Raw genomic sequence first — 19860 nt, forward strand, 5'->3', positions numbered from 1 at the left:
TTAGGAGCCCAGGCTGGGATTTAGGATCCCACGTTGGGATTTAGGAGCCCAGGCTGGGATATAGGAGCCCCCTTTGCTGCTGATATCATCCATCCCACCAGGATGCTGGTGGGAGGATTTGTTCCTGTGGACAGGGAATGGTGACCCAATTCAGGAGTTGACTGCCTAGGAGTGACTACACCTCACCACAGCCATGGATAAATCCCTTCATTTCCATCTCCTATCCCAGTCCAAAGTCAGGGCTCATCCTTCCAAGGCTCAGTGAGCTGCTCAGAGAGCACCTCGGGGTTTTTTCCTTAATTAAAGCAGCTCTAGCAACACCTAAACAGCTTCTCTGGAAAATCTCCCACGTGGGCGCCTGGATTTGAGGGATAAGATGCCCCCTGGGCCCCCCCTGCCCCCAAATGCATCCCCCGGGGCTCCTGGTGCCGTGTCCCTGCTCCCCCAGGTACTCACAGCGTTGGGGCCCCCGCAGCCCCCCAGGATGAGGATGGTTTCGTTGTCCAGGACGATCTGCAGGGCAAAGAGCAGGGTCAGGGCTCCTGCCAGGCCTCCCAGGGCACACAGAGCAGGTTCTCAGCTGCATAGGTGCTGCTGGATCCTGCCTGTCCCGGGCTGGGCTCTGGAGCGGGGATGGAGAGCCGGTTCTGCCGGGCCTGGGGCAGAGCAGGACAGAGGGTTCATCCCACGGCCTTGGCCCAAACCAGCTCCTCTCACCTTCCCAAAGCTGAGCTGAGGCACAGGGGCCTCAACACCCCTCTCCAAAGGAGTGGGAAGGTGGGAGGATTGTTTAGGAGGCAGGTGCTGGCAGCAGTGTCTATGAGTGCTGCTGGTGGGCGAGATATTCCCTCGGGCTCTTTTCCCAATGGATGAGGCACGTTGCAGCACAGCCTGTCTCTGCTGGGTGCCCCGGTGGGATAAGCCACACTGGGAATCACTGGGAAGGCAGGGATAGAGACACCTGCACCAAGCCAGGTGACACCCATGAGCTCCTGCCCCGGGCAGCAATCAAACAGGCGCTGCCAGCCCGTGCTCGGAGCAGGAACAGTCCGGAGTCACTGGATCCTGGGATCAGGAGAGCGGAGCAGCCACGAGGGCCCCGAGCCAAACCACCCTGTGCTAACTCTGCCCTGATCTGAGCCGCCCCAGGGCACAAGCCTGGGGTGAGAGCAGCAATTTGTGTCCTACAAATGTACAGCAGAGCTCTGAGTCACGCCCAGAGATCAGGAACAGGGAGGGAAAGGGAGGGCCCGGCAGGCAGGGGATCCCCGGATAACTCGGGAATGAGCCGGGCAGAGCTGCCTGGCAGCGGGAAGGGAAGCTGAGCCCGGTCTCTCTCACCTGGGACTGGCCCCCCCGTGGGTGAGGGCTGGGCCCCGAGATGCTGGGCTTGGACCAGGCCCACTGCTCCAGATCCAGCACCCACACGTCGTTGCTCCTGCAGGGACGAGACAAAGCGATGAGGCACAGCTGGGGCCTGAGAGCTCTGCCCAGGGCACAGGCTCAGGGCACACGGGGTTTTTGGCAGGCTGGAGCCTCGGGATTTGCCACAGGAGGTGTGCTAAGGCAGCAGTGAAATCCTGGGGAGAATTCCTTCTGAAACACCAGGAGCTATCCCAGGACATCCCAACACCCGCCCGGCTCATCCCAACTCACATCTGCCGAGATCCAAGAGATCCCCCAAAAACAATCATCTTGTCCTCGATGACACAGGAGGAATGTCCTGCCATGGGAGGGGGGCCGTGGGTGGTCATGATGCAATTCCACCTGGGAAAGAGGTAGGAAGATGTTCACCATTGGGAGGGAAAGGAAAACACTGGATGAACAGCAAACAAAAAATCCCAGGGGCCGGCAAAGAACATGTTCCAGAGGAAAACCACCGGGAAAACCTCTGAGTGTCCAAATAATAACGAAACTAATTAGAAATCCAATGTGCTAAACATTTTCAAGGCATGAGCCAGTCCCGTGGCCAAGGTGGGAATATCCCCCCTTCCAATTAAGTTTGCCCCGAATTCTTTCCAGGGAGTTTAATTACAGAGTTGTAACGACCAAAGTGCCCTGGATAATTGATACTTGGGAGGATGGAAAGTTCTCAGTGGGAGAGGAGCAGGAATGATCCCTTTGATACAGCCTCTGCTGCTTTCTCACACACAGGATCGGTGGCAAAGCTGGGTCTAAAATCAGCTAAATGGTGTTGAAAGGGAACAGGAAAATTCCTGCCCCTCCATGGGCACTGGATGCTCCATCCAGGAGCTGTAGAGGCAGGGATTTATAAAATGATGGAGAAACCTGCTTTCTCCCAGCTCCCTGAGGGAGCTGAGTTTTGGATCAAGACTAAAAACAAGACCTCCAGCAGTTAAAGCTTATCTCAGAACCACCTCCCTGCTCACAGTGTGATTAAACACTGAAACATTCAACTGGGAAATCTGGATGGGGATGCTCAGGGAGCCTGGAATATTTTAGGTGCAAATCAAAAGCCCTGTGACAGCAACCAGCACCCAGGAGGTGCTTGCGAGTGTCCTGTCCTTGGCTCCACTGCTGGGTTGTGGCTTTGCTTTTGATTCAGAAAGAGCTTTAGAGACACCCCTGGGACACCAGGACACCATGGGACACCTGGGACACCATGCCCAGCTTCCCAGGGGTTCCCCCAGCTGCATTCCAGGCACATTGCTCTGGGATCAAAGCCTGCCCTTACCAGTTTTTGGAGGGTGAGTAGGTGTGGATCTCATCGAAGAACCTCTCGGGCTGGTGCAGGGGGTACGGGCTGGGCCGTGTCCACCCCCCAAAAAGCACCAGCAGGTCCTTGTAGACCACCAGGGTGGCCCCAGCCTTGGGGGAGGGGTAGGAACCTGGCAGGGGTGGAGAAGGGCAGGGTTAGGAAAGCCATGTCTGAACAGCAGCCCCCGACTCCGCGGCGTTTCCTCCCGGAGCGTCGCAACACGGAGACTCCACCTCACAGAAAAATGAAAATAAAGGGGGGAAAAAAGAGGCAAAATTAGAGCTGGGAGCCTGGGAAGAAAACTCCTGCCAATTTGTGTCAGCGTAATTAGTAGGAGACTGAAAGCACATCTCAAAACATCTGTCACTCACTGGCAGGAAATTGCTGGTTTTCCACCGTATCCCTTCAAATTATTGCTTTAGCACTGAATAAAAGCAATAATTACCTCAAATACCTACTGACTGCTCTCCCTGAGGAAGGAGGGGGAAGGAATAGCAATTCCAAGGCATTGTGGCAGATATCTGGGAGCTCACGAGGGCAGCACACACTGAACCCCGTTTCTGCAGGATTAATCCCTGAACTTTGGGTGAAAATGGAGGCACTGCCTTGGTCAAGGGATGAAGTGACAGGACAAGGGAATGGCTTCCCACTGCCAGAGGGCTGGGATAGATGGGAGATTGGGAAGGAATCCTTCCCTGGGAGGGTGGGGAGGCCCTGGCACAGGTTGCCCAGAGAAGCTGTGGCTGCCCCGTCTCTGGAAGTGTCCAAGGCCAGGCTGGATGGGGCTTGGAGCAACCCGGGCTGGTGGAAGGTGTCCCTGCCCATGGCAGGGGGTGGGGTGGGATGGGCTGGGCTTTAAGGTCCCTTCCAACCCAAAGCATCCTGGGATTCTGTGATTCCAGTGGAAGGTGTCCCTGCCCACAGCTGGTGGTTGGAATGAGATGGTGTTTAAGGTCCTCCCAACCCAAACCATCTGGCATTTTATGATCCCAAACCTCTCGGAGCAGGAGCAGCTTCAGTGCCAAGAGCCCCTTGGCAAGGGCAGCTACAGAAGAATCAGATCCCTTTGAATTTAAGTCAGGAAATCAGCCCCAATCCACTGCAAAAGCCCAACCCTGCCTGTCCCAGGAGCCAGAGGTGCTGTGTCACTCCCTGGATGTGCAGGAGCTGTTGAATTGCTTCCCAGGAAAAGGCAAAGCCTCCCCAGCCCGGGTGGACTCAGAGCATCCTCCTTCCCACATTGGTCATCAGCACCAGGCACATTCCTCCACCTCCATAGTCACTCTTTCCAAATATTCCTGAACACATCATCCCAAATCCATGGCAGGGTGCCCAGCTCTGGGAACGGGGCGGCTCCAGGGCACGTGGCCACGGTGCCACCGTGCCCTCTCCCAAAAAGGCCGACGGACCCTCTGTCCCCTGCCATGTCCCACGGGACTCAGGGGCACATTTTTAGCAGGGAATGACACAGAACAGACTATTTTTAAAAGAAACCAGAGCAGCTATTTTGGGATGTTACAGTGGAGGGAAGAATTCCATGGGTTCCAGGTGGTGGGTGGGAAGAGCCTGGCAAAAAACAAGCCCTGGCCTGACATAGCGAGATGGCCACAGTGTCCCTGAACCCTTCCTGAGGGACAAAGCACTCTGCTGCTCTCAGGGACATGGATATAAGGGAAAAACGGGAATAAAGCTGTGCAGGAGACAATTCCTGTGCTGGGTCACAAAGAGAGTGTGGCCAGAGCTGTGCCAAGGTCTCTGTGAGGACCAGAGTGTCACAGAGGGTCACACTTGCTTACTCTTTGTTCCCAAATTCCAGTTTTCCTGGCTTGCTGTGTGTGCAATTCACCCACACCAGAGGGTTTCCAGCCTGAATATTTCCCTGGAAGTGCACAAAGTCGTTCTCCCAAGCTTGGCATCACGAATGGAACGGCCAGAAAGGTTTCCACCCGGTGATTCCCTTGGGGATGCCACGAGGAGCTGGGCTTAAAATGGGTGATTTTGAAACAAAAAGAGGCAGCTGGAGTAATTCCAGGATGGAGAAACACTGGCACATCACTCAGAAAGGTCTGGGATGGTGCAGTGACCTGAGAGTCACCCCGGCTGAGCAGGGACCGGCTCCTGGTGAGTCAGGCCCTGCACACAGCCCAGGGCAGGGCAGGCCCCGGTTTTTCAGGAAGCTTTGCCTGTTCTGGGCCATTGTCCGGATGTAAATGAGCCGAGTTTCGGTTCTGCAGTGCAAGAAAAGGCAGAATTTTACAAGTCAAGGAAGCGTTGGCCTCTCAAAGCCTCTTCCAGCCCCGCAACCTGGATACCCAAGGGATACCTCTGGATGCTCCCTGCAAATGAGGTGCACCAGGAGCATCTCCAGGGATCTGGCATTGGAGCAAAACACGTGGAAAATTGCAGAATTCACAGTGTTTATCCCTAAAGCAGGAGAGAGCTGCTGCCAAGGTCCTTGGGAAGGGCAGGACTCCCGAGGGAGCCGGAGCGAGGCCGGAAGGCGCCGGAAGCTTTGTGAGCTCAGGCCTCAGGTATGTGGAGAACAGGGCACGGGGACATCAAAGGGGCCCCACTGGGACATCAAAGGGGCCCCAGCAGGACCTGCTCAAAGTCCAGGCCCTTGGGAGGATGTGGGAGTGGCCTTTCCAAGGCTCCCAGGAACACCTGACACGGGAGGGCTCCTCCCGCTCCGGGACCGGGATGGGGATGGCCCAGGGAGCAGAACCTCTCTGGTTCATTGTCCCGGTTCCCACTGCTCCAGAAGGGCTCTGCTGCATTTCCAATTCCACAGGGAGCAGAACCTCGTTGGTTCATTGTTCCAGTTCCCACTGCTCCAAAAGGGCTGTTTCCAATTCTACACCCCCAGCACAGCACCCAGCCCAACATCCAGGTTATCCTTCCCTGGGGACAGAGATCCCAGCAGGCAGAGGGTGCAGCACATGAACTCCCTCCATCTCCCCACGGCTCCCGCTGCTCTTTCAGCCACTTAAGAGCTGCTCCAATCAACTTCTCCCCCAGCTGATGGATTTTCCTGGCTCACAAAGCCAAGGAAACCCAACCAACAAGGGACCTCCGGCTCCCACGGATGTTTGGAAGAGCAATGACAGGCTCTGGTGGCTCCCCACATGAGCTCGAGGTGTTTTATCTGGGCAGGATCTGCCCTTCTCAGCAGTTCCCAAAGCCCATTGATCCGGCCCTGTAATCCTGTCGGAGCAGCACGCGCCGGGATTAACGGACACAAAGGGAGAGCCCGGCTGGGAGGGCACGTGGAGCACGGATTTCCAGACCAGCCTTTCACCTCTGGTGGGTGCAGCCCTGGGAGACTCCACAAACAAGCACCAAGAGGAGCTTGAAATACAAAGGGCAATGAAATGGGTGATGGGATTATCCAGGGGGAAGGATTGGCTCAGATCCATGGGGTTTGGGGGATATTGCGCTGGAGCAGCACCAAGGGGGAAGGGTAAAACATGGGAAGAGTTGTGTCAGGGGGACAAATAGTGGGGAGTTTTATTTCTGGAGAGAGGTGAGACAAGAGCCATGACCAGGGGCTGGTTTTGCTGGATTTGATGGATTTTTCCAGCCACCTCAGCTCCAGCAAGAAACAACTCCAGGGGCTGATCACCACCGACTGGATTTCCATGAAATACCTGGATAAACAAAGCCATGTTTCCAATTCCAAAGCCAAGGAATTAAAGGGAGCTGGTCCAGCAGCCTACGAATTTCAAATGCAAAGGGATTTGAGGTCCCAGGTTCCAAAGCTGCCCTCGAGCTGCACCCCAAAGATCTGAGGGCAGGAATCATGGAATGGTTTGGGTCGGAGGGACCTTCAAGCTCACCCAGTCCCAACCCCTGCCACGGGTGGAACTTTCCACCACCCCGGGTTGCTCCAAGCCTGGTCCAACCCAGCCTTGGACACGTTTTCCCAAGGCAGGACAGTCCTGTCCTGTCCATGGAATTGTTCCTCTCTGGGGTTCCATCCTGTTCCCCGGGAGTTTTGTCTCTGTGCCGGGGCTGTTTTCCAGCCTGGCTTTACTAGTCCAGCTTTTAATCTGGCAGAGACTTAAAACCTCAGTTCCAAGCCGGACCCCTGATCCCTCCCCTGGCATCATCCACCCTGGCTGAGGGATTGCCTCCACCACCCCAAGGTCCATCCCAAACCTGTGTGACGAATCCCCAAATCCTTCCCTTTCAACTGGAAGCAAAACCAGAGCAGGAAAAAGGAAATCCCTCTGCTTCCCAGGCCAGCCAGGACTTTTCCACAGCCATCTGCAGATTCATCCCAAAGTTTTTCCCCTGCCAGGTTACCCAAAGGGAAGAGGACAAGCTGGTGAGCAGCAGCCCAGAGGCTGGAACATGGGATGAGCATCCCAGCAGTCCCAGCACTGGGATCGGATTTGAGAGACACCAAAGGAGAACCCCTATGGGAAGAGCAGACATCTCCATGGAATGGTGCACACCTAAGTCAAACTCCAACACTTAGGACTCACTGCTCAGCTGCCTCAGATCCCAGCACCTGACAGTCACCTGTTTTTATTCCCAAAATGTTTAAAACGTTGGGATTCTGAACATTTTCCAGACTGGCTTTGACCAGGCCTGTCTAAACCTTAAAGCCTTTAAAAGCCACCAAAGTATCCCTTTCCGTTTCCAAAGCCACAGGAGATTTACTGTTCCCTTCCCCAAAACCCCCAAATTCCATGCTGGGAATCAGGCAGGAATTCAGCCTCATATGAATTTAAAGGAAAACAGAACAAGACCCAATTTGTCTCCTCAAAAATGAGATAAACCCTTTGCAGACACAAATATCTGAGTATCTGCTGCCTGGGACACACTGCTCAGGAGGGAAGGGGGGGATATTCAGAGTTTTTTTCCCAGGTTTGGGGGGTGTGTCACCAAACCATGGCAACCCCCCATGTTTACACACAGCCAGAATTCCCGGTGGCCGATTCCCACCCTGTGGTGACACGGGAGTGTGGGACAAGCCCAGCCAAAGCGCCGGTGGGGAAGGGAAGGTTTGGTTTCCTGCAATCCCTGCGAGGTGGAGGCAAAACCCCGTGGGGGAGGAGAAGTCAGGATAAGTCACCCTGGAGCTGTTGCAACGGTGGTTGTTTTTTTAAGCCCGGAATTCGTGAGGTGCCGCTGTAAAAGGAGAGGCAGTGCCCTCTGAACCCTGAGCAACAGGATTGACTGAGTCACTCCCGGCTAATGCCGCCAAAAATGTCCTGATTCAGCACACTGAGCAAACACAGAGAGGTGCCAAACGCCCCGGGCTCGGCCCCTTATCTCCCAACAGCCACCGATGGGATCCTGCAATTCCCACACCTCCCACGGCAGGAGAGGCCTCCCTGGGATCCATCCTGAGCCTGCAGGAGAGGCCTCCCTGGGATCCATCCTGAGCCTGCAGGAGAGGCCTCCCTGGGATCCATCCTGAGCCTGCAGGAGAGGCCTCCCTGGGATCCAGCCAGAGCCCTTCTCCCAGCAGCATCACCCCGAGGTGCTGCTGCTACTGAGGGCAAGGGGACCCTTCCCAATCCTTTGGGATTTGGCCCCGTGGTTCTGGGAGCTGCTGTTGCAAAAGCTGCTCTTCCCTGTCTGAGTGGGCGGAATCCAACTGATCCACCTTTCCCTGATCCACCTTTCCCTGATCCACCTTTCCCTGATCCACCTTTCCCCGCTTTCATGCCTGGTGTTTTCTCCCCCTCCAAGTGACACCCTGCAGACTTCCAAGGGATTTGAGTGACACTCTGACACCTCCCCAAACCAGCTCCAGAGCAATTAAAAAGCTCTGGGATTCCAGGGAAAGGGCTGAGCGGCTCCTGTCACTCGTCTTCCCCCCGGGAGGCAAAGGGAGGGATGGGAATTGCTGGATCGGGCTGTGCTGAGGGATAATTGCAGGGAAGGGCTGGAGGTCTGTGGGCTGGGGGCAGCTCTGCTGAGCTCCGCACTTTCTGCCCCAGCCACGCTCCCGGAGAACCCTCAAATCACTGGTGTTCCAGGAAATGGCTCCTGTGGAATTTGGTGAGGATGGAGCCACCACGGGGCTGAGAAACCTCAAGTATCCTTTAAAGAGCAGCCTGTGGGCACGGTCAGAGAGCCCTGGAATGGTCTGGGTTGGAAAGGATCCTAAAGATCATCTCGTCCCAAGGGCACCTCCCACTGTCCCAGGCTGCTCCCAGCCCCGTCCAACCCGGCCTGGAACACTTCCAGAGGTGGGGAATCCACGACCCCTCTGGGCACAGTCAGAGGGGGCTCCTTGAGGAAGTGCAAAAAGCTCAGCATTGGGAAGAGCAGGGAGAGCTCCTCCCAAAATCTGCTGCAGGGACAACACTGGAGTGTTATTCACTGGAGTTACCTACTGGAATGCCAACATCTTCCCTCTGGAATTCCCAGTCCAGCACAGGAACGGATACTTCATCCAGTTCTCTACAATTCTTTTACTCTCCCTTGCTGTGTCCCCCTTCCCCCTCATTTCCAAGCCGAGGTTCCCACACTTCCATCACCCCAGGAGGGCACACTGCTCCCTCATTCCCGTAATTCCAAACTCCCTGAATATTTCACATCAGGAACAAGCATCCCCCTTTTGGGCTGCAGACCAGGGTGAGCCAGTGCTCCCCCCTTCCGCATGTTTGCCCCATTCCAGGAGATTCCTACTGCAGATGCTTTGGGAGAAGACCAAAATCAGGCTCCGGAGCGCGAGGATTTAACGAGGCTTTGGGAGCACATCGGGCTGCTCTGGGTTTAAAGTGCACAGGGAACGCTGCCTGGTCAATCCCGAGTATTACACACGTAATCCTGGCGGATAAAAATCCTCCAGGCACGGGCACAACAGCGGGAAAACGTGGAAGGCGCTGCTGCCGATAGATGTCAGCACAGCCTTCCCGAAATCCCGAGCAGGACCTTTCCCAAGGCTCCTCCAAGCTGCCTCCCGGCTGACAAGGCTGATCCAGCCGTGGGACGACAGTGTTCTATCCCACTGCCCCCTCCAGGGAGGTGGATGTACCTTCCCGGGAGGGAATAACTGGATGTAGAATCACCCTGGAGTTCGTGGGCAGGGAAAGCCCCAGCCCTGCTCCCTCCCACGCCTCCGGGAGGACGGGAGCAGCCCCGGGAAGGAGTGGGAGCAGCCCCGGGAAGGAGGGATCAGGCCCTGGGATCAGGCTCTGGGATCAGGCTCGCGGCTCCCTCTGTGCTCACAACACATTCATGACAGGAGGCAGCACCAGAGCCAACAGCCCGGCAGCGGCTCCGCCGTTTGAAGCCTTTTTTCCCCGAAAAGGAAATCCAAAGGGAGGTTTGTCATGGATGCTTTGGCTGCTCCCGCAGTGTGGAAACACCTCGGCTCCGAACTCGGATGGACAAGGAGTTCAATTCTCTGCATGGCCGGGAAATCAAGGAAAAAAATCCTTAGAGGAAAAAAAAAGCTCTTGGAAAATCAACCCTAATTCCTGCTTAGGGTTTAAAAGATGGGAGGCCTGGACTTTGGGAGCACTGAAGAGCCAATGGCCCTGCGAGCGCTCCAAGGCTTTCCCAGGGGGAGGAGGTGCTGCTGCCATTGGGGATTTCTGCTCATCATCCCAACAGCACCAGCCCAGCCCTGGGAGTGTCCAAGGCCAGGCTGGACAGGGCTTGGAGCCACCTGGGACAGTGGGAGGTGTCCATGGCAGGGGGTGGCACTGGATGGGCTTCAAGGTCCTTTCCAACCCAAACCGTTCTGGGATTCTGTGACAAGGCAACTGGAATAGGGAATTCCCTTACAGGAATATGGAGATAGATGTATGGATGGATCTGGAGAGAGACAGGAGACAGGCTGAGAGCTGGGGGTGCTCACCTGGAGAACAGAAGCTTCAGGGAGACCTTGGAGCCCCTTCCAGTGCCTAAAGGGGCTCCAGGAGAGTTGGAGAGGGACTAGGGACACAGGGAATGGCTTCTCACTGCCAGAGGGCAGGGATAGATGGGATATTTGGAAGGATTCCTCCCCTGGGAGGGTGGTGAGGCCCTGGCACAGGTTGCCCAGAGAAGCTGTGGCTGCCCCTGGATCCCTGGAAGTGTCCAAGGCCAGGTTGGACAGGGCTTGGAGCAACCTCGGATAGTGGGAGGTGGGACTGGATGGGCTTTGAGGTCCCTTCCCACCTAAACCAGTCTGGAATTCCGGGATTCTGACTCTCAGACGTTTGAGACCTTCAGAAGGTTCCAACCCCCCTGGGAGTCTCCAGGTTCTGAGCACCACCCAGACCCAACTCCTTATTTGTCCATACAACGATTCCCAACTCTGATTTTCACAGATCAGGATTTTCTTATTTCCAACAGAGCTGCAAAGAGTTTTCTCAATTTTGGTGTAGCAAATCCTTCCAGAGGGCCCAGGGGTTGTGTTTAACATGGGCAGGTCCTGCCCCTCCAATCCCTTCAGGAACTGGACTCAGTGATCCCTGTGGTCCCTCCCAGCTCAGGATATCCTACAGAATCCATATGCCCCTGCTCCAGGCCACCTTTGAGCATCAAAACAGGGACCAGGGAGGCTAAAAATTCTCTGTGTCCATCCCAGAGGCTGATAAAGGCAACAGAGGGAAACATTCCTTCGTTAATCTCTGGAGGGGTCTGCACCCAGGGAGCTCCTCTCCGGGAATCTTAATCCCACAAGGGTAAAGCAAGAAGCCCTTTTCCAGGTTGGACTGCTCCATCCATGGTGGCAGTGTGTTAAGGAGGACTGCTCCACACTGGAAACCTTCTGGAGAAAGGAATACTGTGCCGGTAAATTTCAGATCTGGAATAAATCCCTCATCATCCAGGAGAAGAGAATCACCAGAACGTTCCTTATCAAGATTCCTGCTCTATTCAAGGTGCAGGTTTGCTGGTTTTTGCCATGGGAAGATCCAGCATCCTCTGGATTAAAACAAACTCATGGATGAACTGACACATGGGATCTCCATTCCTGCACCAACATCCAGGTGCTCAGCTCTTCCCTCACCTTAAAGGGAACCACGAGTCCCCAGACCTGTCCCGAGGGAAGAGGGAAACCAGGTCATCCCTAAAACACCCACTTCCCTTGGAGCTGCTTCCCTCCCAGCCTCCTCTGCTTCTCCCTCGGAATTCCCTTTCCACAAACTGCCCCCACACCAGGCTGAGCTGCCTGGGGCAGGCCAGGAGGGCATCCTGAGGGAACATCCTTCCCTGTGGGAGCAGCACGTGGGACAGAGGAGCCCCCCCGACCTGCTGCCAGAGCTCCGGGAGCCAATTCCCCACGGCAGGGGCTGCTCAGCCACCAGGCTCTGTCTGGAGATAAAGATCTGCTGAACTTCCAACTCCTGCAGCACATGGAGAGTGGGAATAGGAGAGGGAAACTGCCCGGGGGGTTTGTCCTGCGGGGACAGAACCACCTTTGGCAGCCCCGGCTCATCCAACACGGGCTGGGTCTGACACGAGCTGGGTCTGCTGCCACGGCCCCGAGTCCCGGGCACATTCCCAATTCCTGGGCTCATTCCCAGTTCCTGGGCACATTCCCACCTCCTGGGCACATTCACAACCCCTGGGCACATTCCCAGTTCCTGCGCACATTCCCACCCCCTGGGCATGTTCCCAATTCCTGGGCACATTCCCACCCCCTGGGCTCATTCCCACCTCTGTGGGCAGGTACATTGGCTTCTTCAAAGCTATTCCTGCCTCCAGCCCCACATTCTTGTGGGAGGTAGTGGCATCCTGGTGTCCCTGGACACCTTGTTGGAGTTGAACTGGCTCTGTCCCCCCATCCCAACCCAGAATAGAGGAATGAAGTTATGGATTGACTTTATGACCTCTGCAGATATTGGGAGCAATTGGGAATGCTGTAGGAATACCTCAGAGCCAGCTGGGACAAAGAGCAGGATGCAGCCAGTTGGGAACAGGGGGAGGGAGGGATGGTGGTTTCCAGTGTGGGATTCAGGAATAGGAGGCACAGGAATATTTTCCCCCTGGTTGTGGTAAATCCACATCCATTTCCCACCACACTGACCAGCTGAAGAGTTGAGGCTTCAGAAGCAAAGCCTTTCCAACCACCAGCCTCTCCAAACCTTTTTTTGTAGGGAGCAGATTCCCAGGCAGAAAATCCTCCAGGAGGAGAGGAATCTTTGGGCTTCTCCTGCTGGGGTCAGCAAAGGCATTTGCAGGATAAATCCTTACAATGCTACATTGTCAGGGGGGTTTTGTCCCTGTGTGTCCCTGGATTCATTCCTGCAAGGGCCAGGCAGGGTCTCCATCCAAGGAGGGATCCATAAAACCGGTGCCGGTGGAACGACGGCTCCAGGTGCCAAAAAGCTTTTCCAGTTTAAACAGGGCCAAAAAGGGCACGAGCTGGAGGAGGACAGAGCCTGGCAAATCCCAGGGAGGGGAGAGAGATGTGTGCTGGAAACCTAAACCTGGGCATTAATCTCCTGGAATCCAACCCTTGGCAGCGCTTTCCAAACGAGGCGTCACAGCTTATGGAAAATAAAATGCCTTCCACTGGATTTGGTTGGATTTTTCATCTCCTGCCCTTGAAATGTTTCATCTTGAACATCACAAATTCCATCCGAGAACATTTTGGGAAGCACCCAAGCGAGGAGAGGGACAAAAGGACATCGTGGCTCCTCCCAGAGACAGAAGGGGGGGCTGGGATCCATCCCCGCTCCCCCTGGAGCTGCCAGAGCAGCTCGGGGCTCCTGCTTCCAAGGGCAGGGATAAGGAGGAAACTGGGGATGGGATAAGGAGGAAATTGGGGTGGGATAAGGAAGAAATGAAGGATGGAATAAAGAAGAAGTGAGGGGTGGGAGAAGGAAGAAATTGGGGGTGAGATAAGGAAGAAATTGGGGGTAGGAGAATGAGGAAATTGGGGGTGGAATAAGGAAGAAATTGGGGTGGGATAAGGAAGCTCCGACTCCTCAGGATTAAGGCTGAATTTCCAAAGGGGTCAAGGCTTGAGGGCTCAAAGAGCATTTGGATGGTGGTGGGGAAGTCAGGAATTTTTGATGATAATGTGCAAGTTTTACCTCCGTGGAGGCACAGACAGGCCTCAGTGCTACTGAACTCCAAGGGCAACGAGGGAAAAACAAACCAGATCAGGAAAAGAGCTGGAAAAGCTTCTCTCTCTTCCAGGCTCCTTCAACACCACAACAGCAGAAGGACAGAAGGATTTCCAGCCACTCCATTAACCTGCTCCACTTGGAAGGCTCAGACACCCGCAGCCAGACACAGTTAGAGGTGTGCCAGGAATCAGCTTTTCATTCCTTTGGATCCCTGGGAGGCTGGAGTGGTGCCACGGCTCTGTGTGCTCAAGGTGATCCCGAGTTTTTAGTCCAATTTAGGTTTGCCTTCAATGGAATGGGGTCAGCAGCACACAGGGACACCAAGGGAGTCCTGCAGCCCTTCCTTCAAGGGCTCCAAGTGGAAAGGAATCAGGTTAAATATTGCAGGTTTATTTTCCAAACCTGCCTCTCCTCGTCTCCTTCCTTGTGTACATGGGAATTTTTGTGAAGAAACCTCTCACAGGTGGTGTCTTGGGACTGGCAGCAAACTCCAACTGGGAGATGCTGCTCTGGAGAGGCCAGGGTGGGATTTTGGGGTGTTTTTAACTGCTCGTGATGGTGTTGTGAGGGGAGTGACTGCAGCGGGGGCAGAGCTGCAGTCTGGGGTCAGGGCAGAGAGTTTTAGTCCAGAGCCTCAGTTATTGCTCTTCAGGGAAAAGAATCATGGAACCATGGGTTGGCAAAGCCCTCCCAGCCCATGGATCCCCCCTGTGCCCGATGCCCACCTTGTCCCCAGCCCAGAGCACTCAGTGCCATGGCCAGGCCTTCCTGGGACACCTCCAGGGCTGGGCACTCCAAACCTCCCTGGGCAGCCCCTGCCAAGGCCTGACCACCCTTTCCATGGACAAATTCCTGCTGATGTCCAACCTGAGCCTCCCCTGGCACAGCTGGAGGCCGTTCCCTCTCCTCCTGTCCCTTGTTCCCTGGGAGCAGAGCCCGACCCCCCCCAGCTCCCCCCTCCTGTCAGGGAGTTGCAGAGCCAGAAGGTCCCCCCTGAGCCTCCTTTGCTCCAGGCTGAGCCCCCCCAGGTCCCTCAGCTGCTTCTGCTGCTCCAGCCCCTTCCCAGCTCCGTTCCCTTCCCTGCACACGCTCCAGCCCCTCCGGGTCCTTCCTGAGCTGAACTGGACACAGCTGATGCAAAGAAGAGGCAAAACACACCCAAGGACTGACCAAGCCCCACAACCCTCAGCCACAGAGGGTTTAAATCCACACAGGAGGATTTTCCCAGCACTCCCACAGCTGTTTTACTGCAGAACCCCTGAGCCCTGAACCCCACATGTGGTCTGTGCCCCGAGTGACGGTGCCACGCTGGCTCGTGGCCGTGGAGAGCTGGGCACCGGTGGGATCCCAGCTGCACCACCACCTCCCTCCCTGGGGAGCCCAGTCCTTCACCTCCTGTCTCCAGCCCCACAGAGCTCCCGCTGAGGAGGCAGCACCCCCAGAGTGGGGCCAACCCCACGGAACTGCACCAAGGCTGGAACACCAGCTTTGAAATCTCCCCACGGCTTTCCAGAGGGATGATGAAAACAAGACTGGTTTCTCTCGCTGGGGGCAAGGCTTTCATGCAGCTTTGTCAAGGCCAAGCCCCTCTGCCCCAGGACTGACAGGGAGGTTCCTCCTCCAGCCTCCCACCACCCAGGGACCACATCTGACAGCACCTCCCACCCGGCACAGCCACCCCGGGCAGGGCAGCGGGGGCTCTCCCCAGTCTCCCCTTCCTCCCTCGGGCTGCTGGGTTTGTTAACACAACACCATCAAAGGCACCTTCCCCTCAGCTCACAAAGGGAAACTTGATCCTCGAACTCCCACTCCAAGCAGGGAGAGGAGCTGGGGATGAGCTGAGCCCAGAGGAACCAGCGGGGAGGGTGTTGGCACACTCACTGCAGCAGGACAGGGTCCTGGCACACTCACTGCAGCAGGACAGGGTGCTGGCACACTCACTGCCAGCAGCAGGACAGGGTGCTGGCACACTCACTGCCAGCAGCAGGACAGAGTGCTGGCACACTCACTGCCAGCAGCAGGACAGAGTGCTGGCACACTCACTGCCAGCTGTTCCAGCCACCCAGGAGGTTTGAAGCACAAACCTTCAGGCTGAAGGTCTCTGCTTTCAAGCCTTCCAGGAGCTGTCACGGCACAGAGCTGGAAGGGGAATCCCCAGGGGTGTTGGACAGACCTGTGTGGAAACAGAAAAAACCTTCCCTGCCACGGGGAGATCCAGGGCTGGATTCTGGCTCAGCCAAATCCAGGGATCAGCATCCTCCTGGCAAAGGCCTCCCCACAGACCCTGCAGCTCCTGTGGCACTGAGGCACATAATCCCAGGATGGGTTGGCTTGGAAGGGACCTTAAAGCCCATCCAGTGCCACCCCTGCCATGGGCAGGGACACCTTCCACTGTCCCAGGTTGCTCCAAGCCCTGTCCAACCTGGTCTTGGACACTTCCAGGGATGGGGCAGCCACAGCTTCTCTGGGCAACCTGTGCCAGGGCCTCACCACCCTCCCAGGGAAGGATTCCTTCCCAATCTCCCATCTAATCCTGCCCTATGGCAGTGGGAAGCCATTCCCTTGTCCTGTCACTCCAGGCCCTTGTCCCAAGTCCTCTTCCAGCTCCTTGGAGCCCATTCAGGTACTGAAAGGCCTGGGAGTCTCCATTTCAAATCGATTTTGGTTTCTTTCCTGGCTGTTTCAGCTCATTTTTGGGGAGTACCAGAGACTATCACCACGGAAACCTTGTGGGGACTAACCCTTGCCTCCAGCTGGATCAACAGATTCCAGCATAAACCACCCCCAGCCCTCCATCAGGATCTCCTGGGCAGGGATGGGCTCCAATTCCAACAGCTGCCCAGGTTAATTATGCAAATGAAGGCAAAAAGCACCCCCAGCACATGAAGAAAGGCACCTCCTCCCAGGGACCACCTACCCTGGGATAACTCTGCAGCTTCCCCCACAAAATGCTCCAGCAGGACTCAGCTGTGGGAGTGGAAGGGGTGGGAAGCAGCTCCAGAGGGGCCTGGAGAGCTCGAGGGAGAAGAGCTGGGAGGCACCTTCCTAAAGCAGGGATCCTGCTGCCTGACCCCCTCCTTCCCAGAGCATCCAGCCTCACAAAAAGCTCTCCATAACAGCCAGGCAGTGACTCCCTGGAGCTTCTCCAGCCTCCTCAGTCACGAGTCAGGGCTGTTGGTTCAGATCCAAGCAAAAAAATTACTTTGAAACCTCAAAAATTAGGGTTTTTTGATGTAATAATCTCCCTCCTCCGTCTCTGAGACTAAAGAAACCCAAGCCAATTATGTCTTTGAAGGCTAAATATTTACTGCCAGCTGAAGCAGAGCAGCTCAGGCTGGAGATGAATTATCCAGCTCTGATGTCATGGAATGCCCGGGAGCCAGAAAACCCCAGCGAAAACAGGGAGGAACAAACAACAACAACAACAAAAAGGGTGTTTTCTCCTGGAAAAGCCTCTCAGAGAGGGGAAGGGGTGAAACTGTTCCAGCTCAGCTGAGACACCACACTCCTATTCCAAAGCACTCATTAGATAAGATACTTAACGAGGGAACACGTGGAGTGTGACGGAACCTCTCCAAGGGAAAACTGGCCTTGGGAAAGAGCCGGAGTCTCACTCTGGAGCAAAACCCCAGAGAGTCCACAGGGCAGGTGTGGGAACTCCTCCTCCACCTCCACCAGCAATTAGGGACCCACATAATGAGTGTTCATCAATCACTGTCAGCTCTGGTTTTACAATCAAACCCCTCCCGCCTCATTTCCATCCCAATCCTGGATTTCAAAGCTCTCCCTTTTGCCCCCTCCAGTCACTATTCTTTCCCAGGCAGCCGGTGCCAACCCTCTGGTTAAGGGCATCCAAACCCAAGCAGGATTGAGATCCAACCCCGGGCACCCGGTGGGGTGACTCATCCCTCTGGAAGCCCGGGAGCAGGAGCGTTCCCGGGGCCCGGAGTTTCAGTTGCGATCCCATCTCGCTCATGACAACACGCAGAAGTATTTCCTCGGGGGATCTTCCCGTGGGACTTAACTCTGACACATATTCCCACAGGAGCTGTTCTTTCAGGAGCATGCTTTGCCAGGGAGGCAGTGGGAATGTGACTCTGGGAAGCCCCGAGTGCCCCAGTCGTGCCCCGCATTCAGCCCACGGAAGGACCCGCCGGGCTGCAGGAATGGGAGGGCTGGTTTGGAGCAGAGGTCTGCAGCTCCCAGCATCCTGTTTATGCTGCTCCTCTCCGCCCCTGGGCAGTGGGAGAACGCTCCAGCCCGGGATGGAGGGACGGCAGGACCCAGTTTCCACACCCGTGGGAAGGCTGAACTTTGTTTTCTCCCTCCTTAGCTCTCCCCCGTGGGGATCACACAGGGCTGTGCAGGGCAAAAATCAGAGCAAAATCCTGTTCTGGGGGAAAAACAAAGATCATTTTCTTTTCCCCCCGGGTTTGGATGGGAGAAAAGCAGCCAGGCTGCCCCAGCTTCCATAAAACCTGGGGTATCCCTGACCAGAGGAACCTTCCCAGAGGGTTATCCCCTCACGCAGAGCTGCTCCTGGCAGTGCAGTGTGGGTTGATCCAAGCACCAAGGGATGTGTGAACAGTTCAGTGGGACAGCAGGAGGTCCCAAGGAACACCACGACACAGGAAGATCTGGATTTTGCAGTGTCAGAGGAGCAAACAGAACCGAGGAAGCCCCAAGGAGCCCGTGGAGCAGGGCCAGGCTGGGCTGGTGCTGAGCTCCTTCCTCCTCCCTGCTCTTGGTTAAACACCAAGCCTTTGCCAAAACCCCTGGTTTAACCCTTCCTTCCGCCCTGCCCCAAGAGCTTCCCCAGTGCTTTGCTTTTTTCCCAGTTCTTTCAGTTGAATTCAGAAGCACCAGGAACATGAGTGTGCCCTGGGAGACACTCGGAGCACAAAGACCAGGGGGGGAGATGGTTTGAGGGGTTTCCCTGCCTGCTGAGGGCACAGGGACTGCAGGGATGGACCTGCTTTCCTACAGCCCCCCTCGCTCAGCTCGTCTCCTCCACCCCTCAAACACCTCAAGTGGAGGGAGGAAGGAAAACCTCAGCTTTGGGACAACAACCCTCATCATGGAATCACAGGATGGGACCTTAAGGCTCATCCAGTTCCACACCTTCCACTAGCTCAGGCTGCTCCAACCTGGCCTTGGACACTTCCAGGGATGGGGCAGCCACAGCTTCTCTGGGCAACCTGTGCCAGGGTCTCTCCACCCTCACAGGGAAGGATTTATTCCCAATAATGCATCTGAATTTCCCCTCTTTTAGTTTTAAACCATTCCCTTGTCCTGTCCCTCCATCCCTTGTCCGAAGTCCCTCTTCAGCTCTCTTGGAGCCCCTTTAGGCACTGGAAGGGGCTCTGAGGCGTCCCTGGAACCTTCTCTCTCCAGGCTCAACAATCCCAACTCTCTTCACCTTTTCCAGGCTGAACAATCCCAAGTCTCAGTCTTCTCCTTCAGCCTTCTCCAGGCTGAACAATCCCAGTTTTTTCAGCCTTATCAGCCTGGGCTCTCACAGTTGAACAAGTGTCCCTCATCCTGGGGCAGGAACCAGCACCTGCTCCAGAGAAAACCAACCCAGCACGGTGCTGCAAACACACGGATATGCACAGAACCCCATGTTTTGTCAAGATATAACCCAAACCTCAGTCAGACAGTGACAAAAACCCCATGAAAACACTAAACCCCAGCAGCCAGGCTGAGGTCCTGGCACGTCTCACCTGATGCCAGGGGCCGGATCCACTCCTTGCTGTTGAGGTCGAGTCTCCAGAGGTCGTTGAAGGCGGCGTTGCAGCTGCTCTGGGTGCAGCCCCCGAACACGTACATGGACTGGTTGGGGTCGTAGTAGCACGCACCTGGAATGGCAAAGGGGGCTGTGAGCACAGCTGGAATGGCAAAGGGGGCTGTGAGCACAGCTGGAACAGCAAACACAACCATCAGCACAGCTGGAACAGCAAACAGGGCTGTGAGCACAGTTGGAACAGCAAACAACCATCAGCACAGCTGGAACAGCAAACACAACCATGAGCACAGCTGGCACTGCCCTGCTCTGGGGGGTGTTGGTGTCCCAGGGTTTGGCAGAGGGGGTTTAGGGGGTGGGTTGTGAGA

The 19860-nt window shown here is 55.8% G+C and overlaps 1 protein-coding gene across 1 annotated transcript; it reads right to left on the reverse strand.

Moving 5' to 3' along the window:
• Positions 1 to 456: 456 nt before the first annotated feature.
• On the reverse strand, positions 457 to 19607 carry LOC113940403 (F-box only protein 42; the record flags this gene model as incomplete). The annotated part of the gene is made up of 5 exons (XM_027631545.1): positions 457 to 513; positions 1342 to 1438; positions 1657 to 1767; positions 2696 to 2849; positions 19473 to 19607. Coding segments are annotated over 5 exons (554 nt in total), but the record flags the coding sequence as incomplete, so codon positions are not given.
• Positions 19608 to 19860: the final 253 nt, after the last annotated feature.

The sequence above is a fragment of the Corapipo altera genome, unplaced genomic scaffold (genome assembly GCF_003945725.1).
Source record: "Corapipo altera isolate COAL_440 unplaced genomic scaffold, ASM394572v1 131715, whole genome shotgun sequence".
In the NCBI taxonomy this organism is placed as follows: Eukaryota; Metazoa; Chordata; class Aves; order Passeriformes; family Pipridae; genus Corapipo; species Corapipo altera.